The sequence below is a fragment of the Solea senegalensis genome, linkage group LG9, assembly GCF_019176455.1.
Source record: "Solea senegalensis isolate Sse05_10M linkage group LG9, IFAPA_SoseM_1, whole genome shotgun sequence".
NCBI lineage: Eukaryota > Metazoa > Chordata > Actinopteri > Pleuronectiformes > Soleidae > Solea > Solea senegalensis.
Window position 1 is genome coordinate 21,610,422 of NC_058029.1, and position 19,883 is coordinate 21,630,304.

Genomic DNA, 19,883 nt, shown 5'->3' on the forward strand with positions numbered 1-19,883 from the left:
GTACATACGTATGTATATGTATGTCATTGGTGGTCTTGTATGAAACAGGTGTTTACTGTGTACTTACACTTCTATGTAGCACAGTACTTGTATGAACAGCAGCACTGTCTTGCACCAGTTGTGGGGTTTAGATATTTACCACCAATTCATGTTTGGACTGAAATCATGTTATGACACAAACACGCACATAATGTTGGATATCATGTTTCCTCGTTCTATTTCTCATAGAAATCATAGAAATAATGAACAATTTCCTTCAGTTGAGTTTCCACGTGGTTTATTTACTGAGGGGGAAAAAAGATTCAGTGCAATTCTTAAAGGCAAACAATACAATTCAAATACACAGCAACATGAGAGAAAAAAGTATAAATGTGGCAAATGTTCTTTAAGATGCAAAGCAGTACACTTGGATTTGATGAAGCCACCTACAGAGATTATATAATCATATGCCACATAAGGTAAAACATAGCCACAGACACAGTCACATTCACTTCACTGGTTAGATTTGGTGAAACAGCTCAAAGTGTCAACATCATTACATTTGATTTTTCATCGGGAGTTTTTAAAAGCCCATTTACATTCATGCCACATTCACTCTGGGGTTGTTTCACGTTCTCTCTCTTCTCCTTAATCTCCATCTTCTCCTCTCTTTCTCTCCTTTTCTTTTGCTCTGCCGCTCGTCTCTTCGATCTGTCTTTCATGTGTCACTGCATTAGCAGGGGTTTCAGAGGCAGAGCTGACGGCTTCCCTTTGTGACGTCCTTGCTGTGGTTTGGCCGCAGCTGTCGGGCTGTGATAAAGACAGGAAAGTGGAGAAGTTTTCACACTAATTACGACACAATAATGAAGTGCTCTGTAAAAGGCTCAGTGAAAATGAAGGTCAAAGAGCCATTAGTATGAAGTGAATACAGACTTTTAGAAAGTATCTTGAAAGTGAACAGAGATTACTGGAGAGAAGGTAAAAGGGTTGTTTTATTAAATAGAAGAAACAAGTGAAGAAAATGTACCAGTTACACTGGCAGTACTTTCTGGGCCTCTCTGATTGACGCTCATTCATCATCCTCTGGAATTTTCTCTGTAGTGGAAAAGAAAATGACAATATAAATGTTTGCTTTGTTCCTTGAACTCCTACTCAGACATCAATAACTTCAAAATAACAGCTCATGGACCCCACTTACCTTCCTCCTCCGGTTTCTCCTGCACAAAACAATGATGCAGACCATAAGAAGAACCACAAAGAAGCTGCCGACTCCTATTGCAACCCACAGCCACCAGCCGGCCAGTCCAGTACCGGACGGCTGGTCAGTACATCCAGGGGGAGAACAGAAACCTGAAAATGAATCAATCACACATCATGCACATAAGGACTTTCAGAGCAATATGTCGTCACAGGAAGATTTGCGCAAATCAATACAAGCACTTTACGCACAGTTGATGCATGACGTCTTATGGTCCACCTTTGAACTCTGGGTAGGGGATGATGTCAGTGGTTCGGACGCTGAAATACGAAAACACAACAAATCTTTCATTTCTCGTTGGGAAGAAAAAACATATTCAGGATCTTTGGTAGATAGATAGATAGATGGATAGATACAATGATATAACGTCTTCTTCAGTTTGCTGGTTAAAGCCAAACACAAAGTTAAATTATATTGAATAGCCACCAAGAGGCAATTCTTCAGGAGCTTCTACATCTCACTTGATTTACACATTTTCCTGAAGAGATTAATGGTCTCAATCACTAGTTTCAGGTCTTCTTCAGAAGAAGAACATGATGTCAGTTTTATACATTATGTTTCCATTTAGAGGAAAATAGATGATAGAATCTAGCACATTTGAGTGGACACCAGTGTGACTGACAGCTGGTATGGACCATTAGATGTCTGGTGTACGTCTGTTTGCAAAACCTCAACATGTTCCTGCCAAAGATTCTTCTGGGTGACATTACAGTTGGTTGTCACTTGGTAGAAGCACAGTGTTTTACCTTTAATTTTGATGTCAAAGATTTCATTGTATGTGTCCCCGTCATAAGAGAAGCCACACACCCACTGCCCTTTATCTGCGAGGGTCAAGGGGTTAAAATGAACTGTTCCCGAGTCTGAGCGCCCGTCCGGCCTCGTCCACTGCACGATTGAGTCCGGGGGCAGACCTGCTACCTCACACTGGAGAGTGCCCTCCCTGCCCAGCTGAAGCTCGTCAGGTGGACTGGTCGAGACTGACAGAGACAGAGGGACAAGACACAGTCAGGGGAGGAGATCTCTGCGTGAACACATAATCCCATATGGCAGAATGGGTTGATTGAATTTAAAACACATTACACTCTGTGCTCTAATGAAGATCTCCATGGTTTTTACTGTTGATATAATACATTTGCTGTGAAATATTGATGCCAATTTAACTCATCACCTTCTCAAGTGCCTCAGATTTGATTTTTCAGCTTCAACAGCACCAGATGGACATTATACACCATACTCGGGAGAAATCCTATGAACTGCTCTTTAATGAAATGTGTATGAACTGTCATATTGTACTTTGTGCTGTGTATGATAATTGTATGTTTACATAATTGAACGTATTAGTGTGAAATGTTTGAACGCTGGAGATATTAGAGCATAATTTCATCTGAATCGGTTTCAGATGAGAGATCAGGTTAATCATCTTCACAGCTTGTGAAAATAATTGTAGAATATAGTTTTGTAAAGTTTGCGTAATAAACTTGATGATCTCTCAGCTTGGGCTCAGAGACAAGTTTTCAAAAGGAGGCTGACAATAAAAACTGATGGTACATCCACCCATTTATCCATCAATCTACCTACTTGTAATAGTAGGTAGATAGATGTAGAGGTATATAGTATAAAAGGATTTTTATTTGATGGACCAGAGCCAATACTCATTCTTATTTTCATTAACTATTTTCAAATCTACAGTAACTCTAACTCTAGGCATGAAGTGAGTAGAGGAATACTATCAAAGACACAGGTATTTACTATGCAGTACAAGTGTAGTGTCCTTTGCATCTGCTGCTCACCTGAGACCACAAGAAGCGTGATCGTATGAGAATCCCCGTCTAAAGTGCAAATGAAATTTCCAGCATCTTCTTTCTTCACTCCGGAGATCTCCAGATCACTCCCCTGCTTCACCTTTGACCTTGGCTGGATTTTGGCTGTGCCTGTCACATGGAGAATGCATGTGATGTAACCAGTGACAATGGTGATTTTAATATGGTGCTGCTTCTATGACTACCTTTGCGATTGGTGCCACTCTTTCCGTTGACACTAAGAATCAGGTCGCTTCCATGATACCAAGCCAGGCTCTTGAAGGATCTTCTGCTCCCACACCCCAGAGTGACACGCTCCCCGGGTTTTGTGATGACACCTTTGCCTGCAGCTGAGACTGCACTCACCACTGAACAGAGAGAACCAGAGTTATGAAGCACGCTGCGTTTGGAAGACACCATGATCTCTGTGCATATGTTCTATATTTTACTTTAAGAAATGTGGAAACAGAATATGAAGAGGATCTGCTTGAATTTAGGATGAATAATTCACACATTTTTTCTCAGAAAAGATTAAATAAGTGAATACGAATGACAAGCGTTAAACTCACCAAACCAAAACCAGGGCAAGGCCTTCATTCTTGATGTTAAAAATCAAGCACAAATGATGGTTTCTGTGGAGAATAGATCATTAAAATGTCGTTCATGGTGATTTATTCTACAGAGCTGCTGTGCATCATGTCCATAAATGTGCAATCTCAAACCACTAAGCAACTTCTCTACTTCCTTCCTCTCTCAATCTGAATTAGAAAATATAAAAACATACGTCACAGAGATATTAAACTTTTATAAAAAAGCTTTTTTGTCTTTAAATGATTAATAATTCATTGTTTTGTAAACTTGTTTCAAATCGACTTGATTTAGTTTTACAAACTATTTTAAAAAAGTGATTCTGATAGTTTTGTGATTGCACTCTTTCAGACGTTTCATGATTTCAATGGTTTAATAACTTTAATAACTCAATTTGAGTCACAAAGACCATAAATGGTCAGATAACTGGTTTCCAAAATGATTTATTCTCCTTTAACATGTGATCAGTATGTTTCACTTCACAGAGTAAAGAGCAAATTTAGACTGAAATCATGAAGCTTGTTTTAAGAATACAATGCGATATTCACACTTAAGGTCTGGAGACACTGCACATAATTTCTTCTTTGAACAGCTTTATTACACCTTTGTGGTCATTACTAGACATAAAAAGAGAGCACTACAAATTAGAAACCTTTTTAATGTCAAGTTGATGCTTTTTAAGTTGGAGTTAAACTTTACGACGGAACAACACACGGATGGCTTCAGAATGGTCACGCTGAATCCACAAATATTTATTGAACAATATAAAACTTGATTCTTTAATTTGAATTCTTAAATTAAAATCTTACCGTAATTTTCAGGCAGTGTTTCTGTGCTGCTTTAAAGGCCAAAGTCTTTCCTCAATCTCTCGGTGTGGTAAATCAACAAAATCATGAGCACAAGGACGTAGAATTGAAATAGTAGAAGGCGGAAGACAGGAGGGAAACATGCACTTCAGAAGGTTGTGGGCCAATGCAAACCCGAGCTCTCTTCATGCCTGCACTTTCCTGTAAACTAGGTCTACAGTTTGTAAACCATGCTATTTTTATATGACGCAGAGAAAGGTTGTTTACAGCAGCTGAGACACTTATTTACAAATACCTAAAACTCCACAAGTGATGCTCACATTTGTGACTTTGTAGCCAATAATTCATTAAATAGGAAAAAAAGATAAAAACAAAGTAGTGAGTCGCAGTAAAATTCCATGATGCACGGATTGAGAAGGCGGCAGAATGACAGAAAGACGATTCTTTATTTGTCACAGCAAAAATAACAAAGGATGTGTTTGCAAAATAAAAACAGAAAACAAATATCACCCTCACCAACCTTTAACAAAAAACAAGTGAATTTGGTGTTTTGACTTCTTTTTTTTAATTATTTAGCTTTTGAGACACACATTTGATCTGTTATGTTTGATTTCCTGACATTTCATTTTCTTTCTTTTTTCTTTTTAAATGGTTCAATTGGTTTTACACCCTCACTCAAACAGACAGAGGAGAAAGTGGGAGACACCGAGCAGTAACCGTCCAATAAAAGAAGAGGGGGCTGGAAGCATTAACTTGACGGGGAGGTGCAGAAGAAATTGTTCAGGAAATGGTTAATAGTGGCACTTAAACAAATGTTTTAAGAATGAGTGAATGGACAAAGAAAGTTATGGGGCTTGTTTTATGAAGCAGGTTTTATGAATTCTCTAGATTCATTTACTGAGTGAAAGCTGGAACAAATGTTTTCACAGAGAATTAGTTCTCAGTTTAACTCTGTAAAATGACCAGATATTACATGATTATATCTGCTTTTTAAAACAGGCTCATGATTTGCCACCCCCTCCCCAAACACCTCATCTGTACATCTGCACCAATTTATTTGTATATATGCGATCTGAGGGATTTATTTACACTTAAGTCACTGTAAAGCGTGCCGGGGGATTCGTAATTAGCTTGTTGGGATGTGACTGTGAATGTCGTGTTGTGTGTGTTCAACACTCCCTTGTCTCATTCAGCCACTCTCCGATAGAAGTAGAGGTAACCCAGGTCTTTGGGTGGTTTCTCTGAAGCACACACCTTCTGATCGTTGAAGATCACCCACCTGAAACAGAGAGGACACAGTTCATTAATATCCGTTTGGTCAAATCTGCTCTGACCAAATAACTAAAAATATCACATTAAAAAAACCTTCCCAAGTCGCATTAACTTCTATTTTTTATATATTTTATAATATATATATGTATAAATAAAAAATCAATACAATCTTCTTGAGTGGATAAAAAAACAACCAAGAATTGAAGTTTCACAGTTTCCACTGTGTTCACATGAGAAATTATGCTAAGGTTTATCATTTAGAGCAGAGCTGGAGTGTGGTGCCCCCTGCTGAGGCTGAAATCACCTACTGCATATTTTTAAACACTTTAACATTTCCCCCTGATACTGAATAAATAAACAACTGCTTTGAGAACAGAAAGCATATCATTCCTCAGACGGGAACTCATTTATATGTTGTTTGCTTCAGGAAAACTTAACATAAAAGATAAAAAAATGCCATTTATTTTCTTGTAAGGTTTGATTCCTGCAATGTTTTTTTTCCTTCTCATTATTTGTTATGCCTTCTAAATACATGTTGACACTTTGACATTGTAAAATATCTCCAAGTCAGAAACACAAGTTAAAAAGAAAAACACACTCACTGTTGATCCTTTTTGATGTGACAGACGTAATGGCCGCACATTGTGCTTGTTCCCATGTGACTGACAAATGCAAACAGCTCGTACTCTGAATGAAAAACAGGATGAAAATACAGGTTTAACTCTAATTATAAATACACAGGACATATAAAAACGAGACCTAAAACGTGACTGCTGCAAGAACATAGAACTCTACAATGTGTGCACAATTAGGCAAGTTGTATTTTTGAGGATTCATATTATTGAACAACTACAGTGCTCTTGGTCAATCCAAAATGTTAATGGGTTAGGGTTAAACATGAATATTTAAGGAAGTAAAAGTGAGGTTTTGTATTTCTTGTGCACAATTATAAGGTAACTATTAGTTTGCAGAATTATTATACAACTATATGAAAAAACTAAATGTTTCCCATCTCACTTGTTTATTTTCATCTGTTAAAGTGAGAATAATAAAAGTCAAAATTTACAAATAAACATTTCTGACATGTCCATTTTTTTTATTTATTTTTTTTTAAATCAGTGACCAATATAGCCACCCTTCTTTTCAATAACGGTCACAAGCCTTCCATTCATGGAATCATCTTTTTGTGCAGCAGCAACCACATCTCCCGTTTAAGCAGGGCCCACAGGTTCTCAGCAGAGTTTAGGTCAGGTGAGGAAGGGGGCCATGTCATTATTTTTTCATCCTTGAGGCCTTTACTGGCTAGCCACGCTAGTACTTGTCCTACATAAAAATCATGGACTTCTTGAAAGATACAAGACTTTTTCCTGTACCGCTGCTTGAAGAAAGTGTCTTCTAAAAACTGGCAGTAGGTTTTTGAGTTGATTTTGATTTTAGGTTGCAGTTCTGGAATATGACAGCTCTGGATGACAGTGGCTTCCTGGTCACTTCACGTTTGATTCTTGTCAAATCTTTGGCGGTTCATTTGTGTCTTTTTTCTTATTTAGCTTTTGAGACACACATTTGATCTGTTATGTAATGTTTGATTTCCTGACATTTCCTTTTCTTTTTAAATGGTTAAATTGGTTTTACACCCTTACTCAAACAGACAGAGGAGAAAGTGGGAGAAAAGGGGGCTGGAAGCATTAACTTGATGGGGAGGTGCAGAAGAAATTGTTCAGGAAATGATTAATAGTAGGAGGACAATGGGTTACTGGTAGCTTTACGTTTGATTCTTGTCAAATCTCTCAATTTCTCAATAGGTTTCTTTCAAGAGTGCTGCATCCCTCTGAAAGACCTTTTTACAATTTTTGACTTTCCAGAGTCCGTGAAATCTCTTTTTTGGCCCGTTTTGCCTGTGGAAGCGAAGCTGCCTAATAATTATGTACTCCCTTGACATAGAATGTTGATCTCTTTAGGTCACACCCTCCCTCATTACACAAATACATATTACCTGGTATGCTTAAATCCAATAAGCACTCAAGTTTATACAGCTTGAAGTTGGAAAATATGCATAAAAATGATGATATGGCCAAAATACTCACTTGCCTAATAATGGAGCACACAGTGTAGATGCTAATGCAGTTGTCTAAGAGTCATGTTTCTAATCACTTCCCTACAACTGATTAGTAAGAATTTAATCTGAGGTAAATGTTGTTCTGAATTTTGTCTCATCTCAGCCCTCTCTCTTTGACTTACTGCCTGGTCCGTCTCTAACACGAGGTCCAGGAGGGGGCTCCCGACCCTCGCTCTCTGCAGCTGAGCGACCTCCTTCAGACACATCCATGGACTCAAGGTCATCGAGGTGGGAGAAGATCCAGTCCACTGCACGGTCCAGAATATTACTCTAAGAAACGAAAACAAAAGCTTTATGAGATTTGTGATGTGAGTTGTGATGTGAGAATACTTTATGTCTGTTTATATTCAGGTCAGTTGTGATACATAAATGAAACTGCACTGAGCGATATGTGTTGAAATTAATGACATGACAATGAGTCTAACCGTGGCCCGAAGTGCTTTGGTTGCTTGGTCTCGGCTGAAACCCATGGAGACGATGGTTGCCAGGTGCTCCTCAGAAATGCTCTCGGTGGGAGTGGTCCCAGGGCCAGAGCTGCAGCCTGGCAACACTAGTGGGGCTGCGAAGTCTGTGGACAATCGGACAGAGGAGAACATTAGGACTTTATCCATTCTACAACCTTTTATTCGAAAACGGCATTAACAGATATTGATGATTTGCAACCAGGAGAGCTAAACCAATACACCTAAAAACATACACTGCCAAATGCCTAGTGCATCATGCCTAATGCCAACTGTACAAACCTGTGGGGGCAGTGCTATGACCTGGGATTGGTCAGGTCTAGGTTCAGCAACATTATGTGCCCAAAGAATGAGATCAGCTGACTACCCGAATATACTTAATGACCAGATTATTCCATCAATGGATTTTTTTTCTTCCCTGATGGCACGGGCATATTCTAAGATGACAATCCAGGATTCACTGGGCTCAAATTGTGAAAGAGTGGTTCAGGGAGCATGAGACATTATTCTCACACATGGATTGGCCACCAAAGAGTCCAGACTTTAACCCCCAGAATCTTTGGGATGTGAGGGCTTGGCACAGTGGTCTGACTCTCCCATCATCAAAATCTTGGTGAAAAATGACTGCAACACTGGACAGAAATAAATCTTGTAACATTGCAGAAGCTTATTGAAACAGTGCCACAGCGAATGAGTGCCATCATCAAAGCTAAAGGCGGTCCAACGAAATATGCGAGACATATGCGAGACCCTTTTTTTGTAGGTGGTGACTTTTTTTCGGCCAGGCAGTGTATATTTGTATATTGTTTACAGTAAGGCAAAAAACATATGATGCAAAGGTGGAGTTACATTTGAGAGACAGTCTGTCAGTGTGTTCCATCTCTTCTACCTGCCAAAAACAACTCAAACTAAAAATAGAAACCAGGACCAAAAATCTTTCCTTGCACTTACAGATTTCTCCATATTCACATGCACGATCTATACAACAGACATTAAAAGCAGCAAGACTTATTGTAAATTCCACTGCTCTACACACCTGGGTCATCAATATGGCTCATGATCCAGGTCATGGCAGTGTCACTTCCAGTGTTTCCTGTGTAGTACACTGCTTTCCTGCAGGCCTCCAGGGGGAATCCCATTTCACCTAACTGGGACACAGTGGCGTCATCAAGGACTGGAGCTGAGTGTATGTTGAGAGGAAAAAGCTGAATTACTTCAATGTTTACTTCAATTATTACTTACCAATTTAAATTTTTGGTGGAAAAAATGATAATGATAATAAAACTGAAAATTTACCAAGCCCATTATTACTTCCTGTCCAAAATGCATCCTTAATATTAACATAATTTAAAAAAAATAAACTGACAAAATGTTAACAAATGAATGTATGGAAACGTCAAGTCATATTCAACCAAAACAGAACTATAAACATGTGGCTTCTGCTAAAACAAAGTTCAACTCAAATCACATCACATGATATAAAGTAAAAAATGCAAAAAGGCAACAGAAGGACTCCAGAAAACAGAAAAGGCAGAAACAAAGAAAAGTTGGAAAAAAGGATGGACAAATAAGAGTCACAGAAGAGGAAGGAAAAGAGCAGAAATGACAGACTGACACAGCAGTGGGGAGTAGAGCGAGTCGTCCTCCTCGTGGAAACCCAGGATACCTTTGACCTCCACATCAGGGGTCACGAGTGAGGGTGGGGCCACCTCAGGTAGAAGCTCCTCCCCTGGCTGCTGTCCAGTTGCACGTAGTGCACTCAGGTCCAGAGTATCAGGAACATCTATACTCACATCTGCAAGGAAGAAAAATCACACAGCACTCAAATCTACGTTATTGTCAAAATAGTGCAAATGCTCCATTTGTAGAGAGTCACTGTGTCTCTATATGTATTTAAGGGTGTAATCCATTGCTCAGGTATTGAAAGTAAATATCTTGAGGCTGACGGAATTTCAAGTTGGAAGGTGTATTTCCTAAGACTCCAGAAAGTGCAGTGGCCTCTAACACTAATGGCGTCATGTGCTTTTACCATCTCAGCTATAAGTTCTGGACCAAGCCCTCTATGAAGAGAAAGGAAGGAAGTATTTTGTAGTTAGCCCGCATGTTGTCGTTTGCTTGTGTTTATTGTGTGTATTCATCACTAATAGTTCCTGACAACTCATTGCCATTTGCTGCACATTCTGCTGCAAAAATTCTCCCTGTAAAGCTCACAACAAATGGATAACAAAACAATAATTCCCATGATGCTTTGCTGTCTCCCAACATCACCAAACTAGGTCTTTTGTGTTTTTTTGATTGAGAGAACCTTAATGACAGAATCTCCATACAACAACAGGCTCTTGTTTGTATTTTCCTCGCTGACTTTAACAGCTACATCGTTTAGCTCTGATTCAGTGCAGATGACATCAGATGGTTCATGTTTACATCAGCAAGTGTTTTACATCTGGTTTTGCCATGCTGTCTGTGATGTGCAGACTGATGAAAAAAAGACGCATGGATTCCATGGTTTGGCCATGTATTGGATATACATCTGATCTAGGACCACAAAATGAAGTGACACAGGTCTGACTTTAAAACCTGAATTGATGATCAGATTTCTTTATCCTCACAGTCCTGAAAAAAAATCAGTTGAGTCACATCAAGTGAAAAAAAATCTGATATGGGTCAATGTGAACAAGTCTTATATTATTATATGGAAAACACCTCGACTCGACTTGCTGTTAAAATGTTTTCCTCATCATGCTGAGAAGAGAATAGGTTGACATCACTGTGACAATGATTTTTAAGTTCATAAAAAGTATACATTCTATTCCACCCCATCAGACTTTTTTCAATGATGCTGATTGAAATAATGTATGAGGTGCTTCGTTATATACTGTGGCTTGGCTTTAGAGTATACATCATGATAAATGATGTATACCCCAGAGCATATGATATTAAATTTTGTATGTGTTTCAGGAGTTTTAATATTTTCAGACCTTCCAGACTATACTGTGGACCTAAACAATTATCTAACACACAAATTTAGTGACATCTTTTCTCACCCAGTTTTTTAGGCACCCAGTCAAGGCCAAAGGTAAACTTCTTAATCTGGATAACCAGGTGGTCGGGGAAAGAGGCAAAGCGGGTTGTTCTGAAAAAAGGAGCCACAAGCTGATATTAATACATTTATCGTGAGGTTTGCTTCGGTTATCATCTTCCAGTACGTGAATGGTTGGGTGCATCATACTTGGTAGCAGTAGTCTTGGACTGAACAGCGGAGCTCCAGAAGTCTGTGAGAACCTCTGGTTCACTGAGGACTGCCATGCAAGCAGTGAAGGGGATTTGTGCACGCACTGTAGGGGCTGATGAGTCCCCCTCCTCCCGCCGGCGCTCCGCCTCCTGAAGCTCCTCTGTTACAGCAATATTTGAATGGGAGAAAAGAAAAGCGAGAAAAACATTTGCACATCACACGTCTGGGACACTTGAACTATTCTTGAGTGTTCACATCACTAAAATACATGGGTCAATTGATGGATAATAGATAAGCGTTTGTCCATGTCCAACTCTGACCATATAAATACATTCTTGCTTCATCACAAAACTGCCCACGCCTGTCAGTTTATTATACCACCGAATATGCAGAAATGCTTAAACAATAATAGTTGAAACAATAATAACAATTCATGAAATAGACTGCCCATACTAAAACACTAAAAACTGTATTCTCCAATTTTAAATGAGTACTAGTACAATCTAGGTTAATACTGTAATGGCCAGATCTTAATTTCCAAGTGTTTAAATTGTGTGCTTATGTTCAATAAAATAATTCAATACATCACTATTTCAATATTAAGCAACAAAGGTGATGGGATTTTATGCTTTACTGATTCACCTGTTCATAATATAAATTATAAGTGACTTCCACTGTACTAGACATTTCAGGATAACGGACTTCTTTACTGCACTGAAAACCTAACACAATACAACTACAACTGATGATTCACAAACAGCCCTTACTGCCTTGTTTATCTGTTAGTCTTAGTCACTGCAGTGGATATATAACATGTTATATATAAATCTGTATCCTGTTCAAGCATCACCTGTGTTGGTAGCCTGGTCCATGGGCACAGGAAGCTGAACAATGTAATCTACCCGCTGAGTGTACTTGGCTTTTTGTGACTGCTGACACACAATCCTGTCCTCCACCAGGAACCTGAAGGCTTCGGATGGGTTGGTTCCAGAGCGACAATTCCTCTGTGGGTAAAAAAAAAAGGAAAAAAAGTGAGCAATATTAAAAAAAGCTGATCATCAAAATGAGTAGGAGAGGCATAGTGTTCCTTCACCTCCACCATATTTATGAAGTGCAATAAAAACTCCTGAGCATCCTGTTGACGATTGGTGGAGAACTCTGGGTGGCCCCGCCCAACAAGTGCTTTAAACATTCGAGGTGCTATGCCAATTTGGTCTCCCTGCAAAACAAAGCATCAACAATCAGATTTTTCAATGGTGTGAGCCAATATTAAGTATACCACATACACACTCGTCTCTGAAAGTCATAAGCATGTCATGGAGATCTGATAAAACTACACTCAGTGAATCTACTGTGAACAAGTATTTTCTCTTACCCTGGGTTCAGATGCACCGTTTTCATCTCCAGGGTCTGGTGCTGGTTTGCTATAATCTCCTGACAACAGACCGTAACCAAGCTTGGCTCTGAGAGAAGCAAACAAACAAAGCTAACATCACTGGACATCCAAAAATATACCTCAATTTTACACATTCAGTGGAAATTGAGGTATGGATATAGGCCTACATTAAGACTCATTTCTGGTAGGAACAAGAAAACAATTCTATAACATCCTGATATAAGGATAATGAAAGACACAAAGAGGCTTCACCAGTTTAGATGGCAACTATTTTCTTGCTTAAGCTGGAAACAAATGTATCCAAGTCCTATAAATGACCAAAATAACATTTAATGTAACTGTTCAACATGTCATAACATAACAGCACAGCACAAGAGACTGATTCTAAAAAACATGATAGTACTACTGAAATGGCACTACATTGAATTTCTCAAAGTCAGACCAACACACCCAGATAATGTGAGCGGAAGTCGAATTACTACTCATACATGCCACATTTCTCCCCTAGAAACAGAAGAAGTTACACAGCAGAAGAAGACAACATTGACAAAATCATGGCAAAATCCAGACTGATTTTATGTTTTGTCAGCTTCAAGTACATGGATGGTAGGAAGACTGAGAATGGTTGAGAGTGGAGAGAGTGGAGAGGGAGCATATCGCCACCTTGTGAAGAGGTGGACACATTTCATTCAATAAATCAATTCCCCACTTGTGCTTGTAGACTAGGACAATAGTCACATTAGTCCAATTGCTTGACTTATCCTATACATTTCCATGCAGAGTTGAGTATGCCTGTGTTTAATAATGCTAACGGGTTCTTTTACCCACAATGCATGATGGTTGTCGGAGCATTGTGGACTTTCTAATATTGTATCAAACACTGTTATTGCATTCCTACTGTGTATGCAGACATTCAATGGCGATAACAGGAGCTTGTCATTGAAAATCTCCAGCACACAATGACACTCACACTTGGGTTTTAAAGTCCTGGGTGGGGTCACTTGGAGCTTCATCAATGATCTTGTCGATGTTAGACACGTACCTGTAAAGCAGAAATACATTACACAAATTCTGTATCCTACTCCTAGTGCTGGACTTAAACGTTTCAAACATTAGAATATTCAAGAAATTAAAAATAAAAAATGAACTTCTACTGCTGTAATGACTAATGGTAATATCATTTTTCATTGCCTGGCATAGAGATTAACAATGTCCTCTACTTATATAAGTCACATGGTCAAAATAGGAGGGACAGGAGCATGGAGGCAAGAAGAAAAATGTGTGTACTAACTTGCTCTGGAAGTCTGGAACAGTGAAGAGCACTTGCATGACAGAGTTGAGGTAGCAGCTGTTGCCCAGGTTCTTCATGCCAGTCAGGCCAGGGCCAAACAGAGCACGCAGGGTTGTCCCAGACTCCTGGATCACCTCCCACTCTCCCACACGCTGGTTCACAGCAATCTCCAGCTCGGTCATCGTTCGCTCCGTCTAATAACAAAGAAATCAGTTGCACATGGAAGCGAAGAATTGAAGACACAAGCAAATAAAATATATGCAGCAGGCTTCTGACAATGTTCTGAGAATCATGTGCAAAAAGAGCCAATATATGTAATAATGACAGCAGGCAGACTGGCAAAAAAGTACAAAATACATCATCACTACGCTTGCTGTTCTAGTATAGTACAATTTCTATACCCCCTGTCTGTGCTACATCATTAAATGTGTGCAGTAATACATTAGCGAGACAAGAAATAACATTATACTACACAGTGAACAGCGGTAGACAGACATCACTTATTTTGACAACTGTGTTGCCTGCACTCTGTGTAAATGGAGAAGTAGATGGCAATAAAATGAATGGCAGCAGGAAATTGGAGAAGAAACTGGTGTGGTGGGAAACTAGGAAATGGAGGCAGATAATTGGTATGCCACAAAAGTCCAGCCAGTATAAAGAAATATTAAGTAATAATAATAATAATTCACATACACATATACATTAAATAATTTATATATTTTTTATATGCATTACCAAGAAACACATTATCAAAAAGCAGTGTCAGCTGTCAGTGTTTGCCGCGGCTTTCAAAACCACAAACATAAGCCCCAGTTTTGTAATATGTGAAAATCCATGTGACTAAAATTATAACACTCATCATACAGGATCTGAAACAATTAGACTAAATTGACAGATCTGATATTTAAAATGGTCAATGAGAGATAAATTAAACTAAATCAAATAGTCTGCTTGAACTAAAAAGCATAGAAAAATATACAAACTTGCCTTCTCCATGGTCATCATGTTAATGCCAAAGTGAGCAAGGTGCTCTGGTAACTTGGAATCCAGTACCATGTCATCCTCATCATAGGAATACACATCTGGAATCACATGCAGTAGTGGCAATCAAAGGCCATGGAAGAGTTTCAGTCAAATATACATTGTCTATACTTTTTCTTAATGTTAAAGGGGTGTAAAGAAGAGGTCATAACTTTATTGTCCATAAAGGGGAAATATATTCTGCAATTGGCTGTACAAAAACAATTAAAACACCCACAATAAACAGGGACAAAGGGCACATAGCACAACCAAACAATATCTATTGAAGAATGCTTAAATGAAGAACGCTACCAGTACATTTCACCTTTATCTTGTTAATGTGTGTTGTATCTCATATTTCTCGATGGTTGAGTCAATAAAAGATCAAGTGATCAAAGATGGTCAGTGTGACCATAAATAGCAGACTCTCTTACTGCATGTTCTTAAGTATGACCTATATTTCATATAATTTTCCTCACTGTTATTTCACATCTGCATTTTCTGGATATAACAAAAACTTGTGAGACACAGACACAGATATGGACAGACACACATGGCATCCTGACAGTGGTACAAAGTGGAGCAGGAAATCACAAAAAAGCCTTAGACTGTCTTTGTAAAATTTCTGGCTGTTTTTCCAAAACAAATGGCCGGGTCAATTGAAGAAATAGAAAAAATAGACAGGGACAAAGAGAGAAGATGATATAGGGTGATATAAATATGTATTCTTAGAACAATTGTCAAAATCAAAACCATTACTGTCCCATTTACACTAAACCTATACCGTGGCATTAAAGGATATTATGTCCTTGAAAAATATTAATATTACCATTGACATTGAAAAGTTGGGCATGCCATCTGTTTACCTGCTCCATCAGGAGTGATGGTACCAAGTTTGACAGCAAGTGGGTATCCCGTTTCCTGGAAGTGAAGAAGAGCGTGGTTGTTGCCCCCAGAGCCATCAAAATACCTGCGACCACACATCACTTTGCCATCCGTCAGGTTCATCCACAAGTTCTCCTGGAGGTCACAAATCTCACACCGCCAGCCACTTAGATGGAGAAAAAGTTAACATGTGTTTTTGTGTTAATAACTTTTATTCTTCCACTACTGTTGTAGGTTTTGATTAATAAAGCTGAATAGCTTATTCTGACCAAAAATGTGTGCCGTAGGAGACAACAGCATTTTGAAACTAATACAACAAAGCATCTCTCTGCTGAATTAAAAAATAAATAAATAAAATAAAGCACTGCAACTAATAAGAGTTTAACAAAGTGATGAGACTGGTATTGCAAGATCATCAAGTTTGAAAGAAATATAGGAGCAGCTTTTTTATTAAGTGAGTAATCTATAAGGAACAGCAACATGTGTTTATTTTATGGAACAGTTGTGACCTCAGATCGCACCTGGGAGGAATTTTGAGTCCATTGTCAAGCTGTTTGAGGTCAGCTGCATGCCTCGACTCCTGTCTCACTTCTCCGTCCCACTGTTGAACTTGTAATGCATGAGACACTGAGTCAGCTGCCATGATACCCGCCATGGACAGGGACACCTAAAGGGACAGCAAATTAATCAACAGGAATATATTACTAAGTCCATAAAGTCTGTGTAAAAAAATACAACATACTGTATTACAGCAAACTCAATGATTAATGATGACTGTTGTTGATGGCAGAAATTTTACAAATGTATTTGTAAAGTTACCATTGAGGTAAACCTAGCAGAATGATATCCCTTGCTAAAAACATACAAGGTTTCTCACCCGCTCTTTCACAACATCAGGCATGCTACCAAGATCCTCTGATGTCACTTCTTGTCGGTCTGGTAAAATGACCACCTTTACATCCTCCTCAAACTGTTCCTGCTCCACATCAAAACCTCCTTCAATCCCTGGACAGATCAAAAATGTTGTTTATTTGACTGTGGCTGTATTAAGACCTGGTATTAACATCAGTCCTGGGTGATCAAGTCGCAAGTGGAGAGTGCTAAATGACAATGTTTAACACCTGGTTTTAAAATGTGTCCTCCAAAATGAAGTTTTTAATAAGTCCAACTGTAGAAATGTGTCCTCTATTAACGTTTGTGTGTCACATTTACTGTTACACTGCAGCAGGTCAAAGGACATCGAGTGAGGAGGTAGTCTTTAATGGTTCTTGAGAATGGATTGTGTTCACATATGCAAAATAATGGCCACATGTGTCCCAAAACCAGCATTGAATTATTCTGAATAATTCAATATTTTGAATTCAGGACTCACTGGATGCAAGTGAGCTGTCCACTTGTTACACAATCATTCATGGCGGACGTTAATACCACGTTTGTCTCTGAACAGGTTATCACGTGTGGGCTGTATGACACAGGACTAACTTCCCAAAGGATACTTCATAGATTCATGTTTTAGTATAAACAATCTTAAATGGACTTGCCTATGGCCAATCTGGTGGGCTTTTTCTTTGGGGGGTGTCCAGATCCAGAGTTAGTGTCATCTTCCTTCTATAAGAATAGAACAGGGAGGGATATGAGTGGGTGTTTATGAATGTCAGTGGGCACTGTGGTAGAAATGACCACTGTTTTGAAGAACATAAATGATTTGAAGGATATCCACCTTAGCCTTACGAGTCCGGGTGATTTGCAAGTAAGCCCTCTGACCAGTCCGAGCATGGTGCCTGTCCACATACTGACTACCAAATCCCAGGAAACTGTTCATACACACATACAGGCCTCCTTCACTTTCCTGTAAAAAAAGACATGGGGATGTTAAAACCAATCATTACACCTCCTCACCTTGACACACTCTTTCGATCTAAAGTTGAAGCATCATCAGCTAATGTTTAGGCACTCCAAAATCAGCCTGTCGATCCAAATCTGTTTTATTGCCATGGGCTGACTGACGAAAAAGGAATTTACTTTGGTGACAAACGCAGTCACAAGAAAATAAGAGTAAACAAAGCACTATAATAAACGGACCAAAATCCGAAACAATCTTTATTATTATTATTATTATTATTATTATTACTACTATTATTATTATCCCTACAACACATGCAATTCAGCTTTTTTCACAGGTCCGCTGTTGTCTTGTTGCTCCTAAAAATGACTGTGATACCATGTGCTACTTTGCATAAACATGTCTTTATTCTCTGACCATAAAAACACTGCAGTTTGCCAGCCAGTTTGACAGCACATGCTAACATAGCTAGCTAGCTAACAAGGTACAGCAGCTAAGTTTCAGTTACAATGCATTATTAGCTTAGCTCGATGCTAGCCTGCATGCTAGCGAGCTAGCTGCAAAAGAAATGTCTATGAAAGCAGCGCTGAAAGTAGGACAATACTGACATAACGAAACAGCGGACAACGACAAGAGAAAGTGGGAGGGAGGGAGAAGTCAAAGAGACACTGTTTGTTAGCTGACGCTTTGGTTTATACAGGAAAGATGGCTCACCGGCGAGGAAAATGACAAGGCGCATTCGTCTTTGTGGACACGGTCCCCAGGCTTCGGAACCCGAATTGTGGACAAAACCGACATCAAAACCTCACCAACATCCGCCATGACGAACTAGATAGTTCTGCCTTTCAGTGGGACACTTGCTCCTCTGAGTTTGGACCCCGCCTCTGAATTCACCGGCTCGGAAGAGTGTCCGTCGTCTAGCCCGTCTTCTGGTGGCTGCGTTCGGCTGAATGAATCATGAGATGCTGCCTTGTGTAGAACGAAGGCCGATTGAACTCAGTTGCCCGCACGCCGACTGACACAGGCGTCACCGTAATGTGTGTAATAATAGCACCTGTGGTGGTTTTTAAATTGAGCAGATTTATTTTTGAAAAGGCAAAAACTATATGATGCGTGATTTTTTATTATTTTTTTAAACATCCGATCAAGAGACAACTGTGTAAAAAAGGAAAATTAATACTTTGATGTGTGTTGTGCTTTGTGTATGTGGTGGATCTGGATCAGTTGCTCATCCGTCTTGGAAAATGTTATCGCTGATGTGAACTCAAAGCACAATGTTTCGTAATACTGGGTTATAAGTACTATGGAATTTCAGTGTGGTAAATTGAGAGTAAAGAACTTTTGGTTCCTTTATTTTTTGCAGCAGGGTAGGTAAAGCAACCTGGATATTGGGACCCAAGCTTAATGTGGCCGAAAAACCATGTGAAAAACACGAAATTGTTATTATTTTAAATCCCATAATTTATAAATGTGTTCTATCGACTATAACTGTTTTCCAGTACTTATTTTCTTAATTGACCATTGATAAAATACAAAACAATTACTTAATAATTTGTCAATGATTTATTATATCACTTTAAAAGTAAAAGTATTGTCCAATGAGTTATAATAAACAGAAGGCATTAAAACTAATTATATGGCTCTTGTGGTCCTCTGTATTTAAGAATCATGAAGGTCTGTTTCGCTAAAGGGAACAAAAACTGCTTTCTATGGTTGAACTTGTTGTTATACTAGTATACTTACGGTAACGTCGCTGAACATGCCCATGGCGGCCTCTCGCGGCCACACAGAGAATTTAAATCACTGTACAGTTGGTTGATAAAAGTTCATCAATGCTGTGTACATTTGCTTAAACGATTAAAAAAGATTAAAATGAGATTAAAAAAATAATAATTAATAATATTTTTACAGTCTGATGTGTTAATATATTGCATAAA

The 19,883-nt window shown here is 38.8% G+C and overlaps 2 protein-coding genes across 3 annotated transcripts; both read right to left on the reverse strand.

The window, feature by feature from the left end:
* Nucleotides 1-260: 260 nt before the first annotated feature.
* cd4-2.2 (CD4-2 molecule, tandem duplicate 2) lies at nt 261-4,571 on the reverse strand. The gene is made up of 9 exons (XM_044033883.1): nt 4,434-4,571; nt 3,606-3,668; nt 3,243-3,404; nt 3,028-3,168; nt 1,984-2,214; nt 1,429-1,497; nt 1,178-1,329; nt 1,007-1,074; nt 261-789 (listed from the first exon to the last, which is right to left on the reverse strand). The coding sequence occupies exons 2-9, from the start codon at nt 3,631-3,633 to the stop codon at nt 705-707; spliced, it is 936 nt and encodes a 311-aa protein (XP_043889818.1). The 5' UTR covers nt 3,634-3,668; nt 4,434-4,571; the 3' UTR covers nt 261-704.
* Nucleotides 4,572-4,857: 286 nt separating this feature from the next.
* Nucleotides 4,858-18,947, reverse strand: usp5 (ubiquitin specific peptidase 5 (isopeptidase T)). Of its 2 annotated transcripts, none has more exons than XM_044033882.1 (20): nt 18,661-18,947; nt 17,824-17,952; nt 17,645-17,711; nt 16,981-17,108; nt 16,625-16,770; nt 16,085-16,269; nt 15,186-15,280; nt 14,199-14,392; nt 13,878-13,949; nt 12,887-12,974; nt 12,605-12,730; nt 12,362-12,515; nt 11,509-11,671; nt 11,324-11,412; nt 9,946-10,074; nt 9,316-9,459; nt 8,244-8,386; nt 7,941-8,088; nt 6,305-6,389; nt 4,858-5,709 (listed from the first exon to the last, which is right to left on the reverse strand). In XM_044033882.1, the coding sequence occupies exons 1-20, from the start codon at nt 18,766-18,768 to the stop codon at nt 5,616-5,618; spliced, it is 2,487 nt and encodes an 828-aa protein (XP_043889817.1). In that variant the 5' UTR covers nt 18,769-18,947; the 3' UTR covers nt 4,858-5,615. The 2 variants fall into 2 exon arrangements, with proteins under 2 accessions (XP_043889817.1, XP_043889816.1); XM_044033881.1 differs by having other exon boundaries at nt 9,895-10,074.
* Nucleotides 18,948-19,883: the final 936 nt, after the last annotated feature.

Excerpts from the sequence above, each read along its gene's own strand:
- cd4-2.2 (XM_044033883.1), bottom strand. The coding sequence starts at position 3,633 with ATGAAGGCCTTGCCCTGGTTTTGGTTTG. Across the intron at positions 2,215-3,027 it reads CACGCTTCTTGTGGTCTCAG|TCTCGACCAGTCCACCTGAC; the intron begins GTGAGCAGCAGA and ends TGTCTCTGTCAG. Across the intron at positions 790-1,006 it reads AAGTACTGCCAGTGTAACTG|CCCGACAGCTGCGGCCAAAC; the intron begins GTACATTTTCTT and ends TCTTTATCACAG.
- usp5 (XM_044033881.1), bottom strand. The coding sequence starts at position 18,768 with ATGGCGGATGTTGGTGAGGTTTTGATGTCGGTTTTGTCCACAATTCGG. Across the intron at positions 17,109-17,644 it reads GCCCACCAGATTGGCCATAG|GGATTGAAGGAGGTTTTGAT; the intron begins GCAAGTCCATTT and ends TGATCTGTCCAG. Across the intron at positions 16,270-16,624 it reads GGACTCAAAATTCCTCCCAG|TGGCTGGCGGTGTGAGATTT; the intron begins GTGCGATCTGAG and ends TCTCCATCTAAG.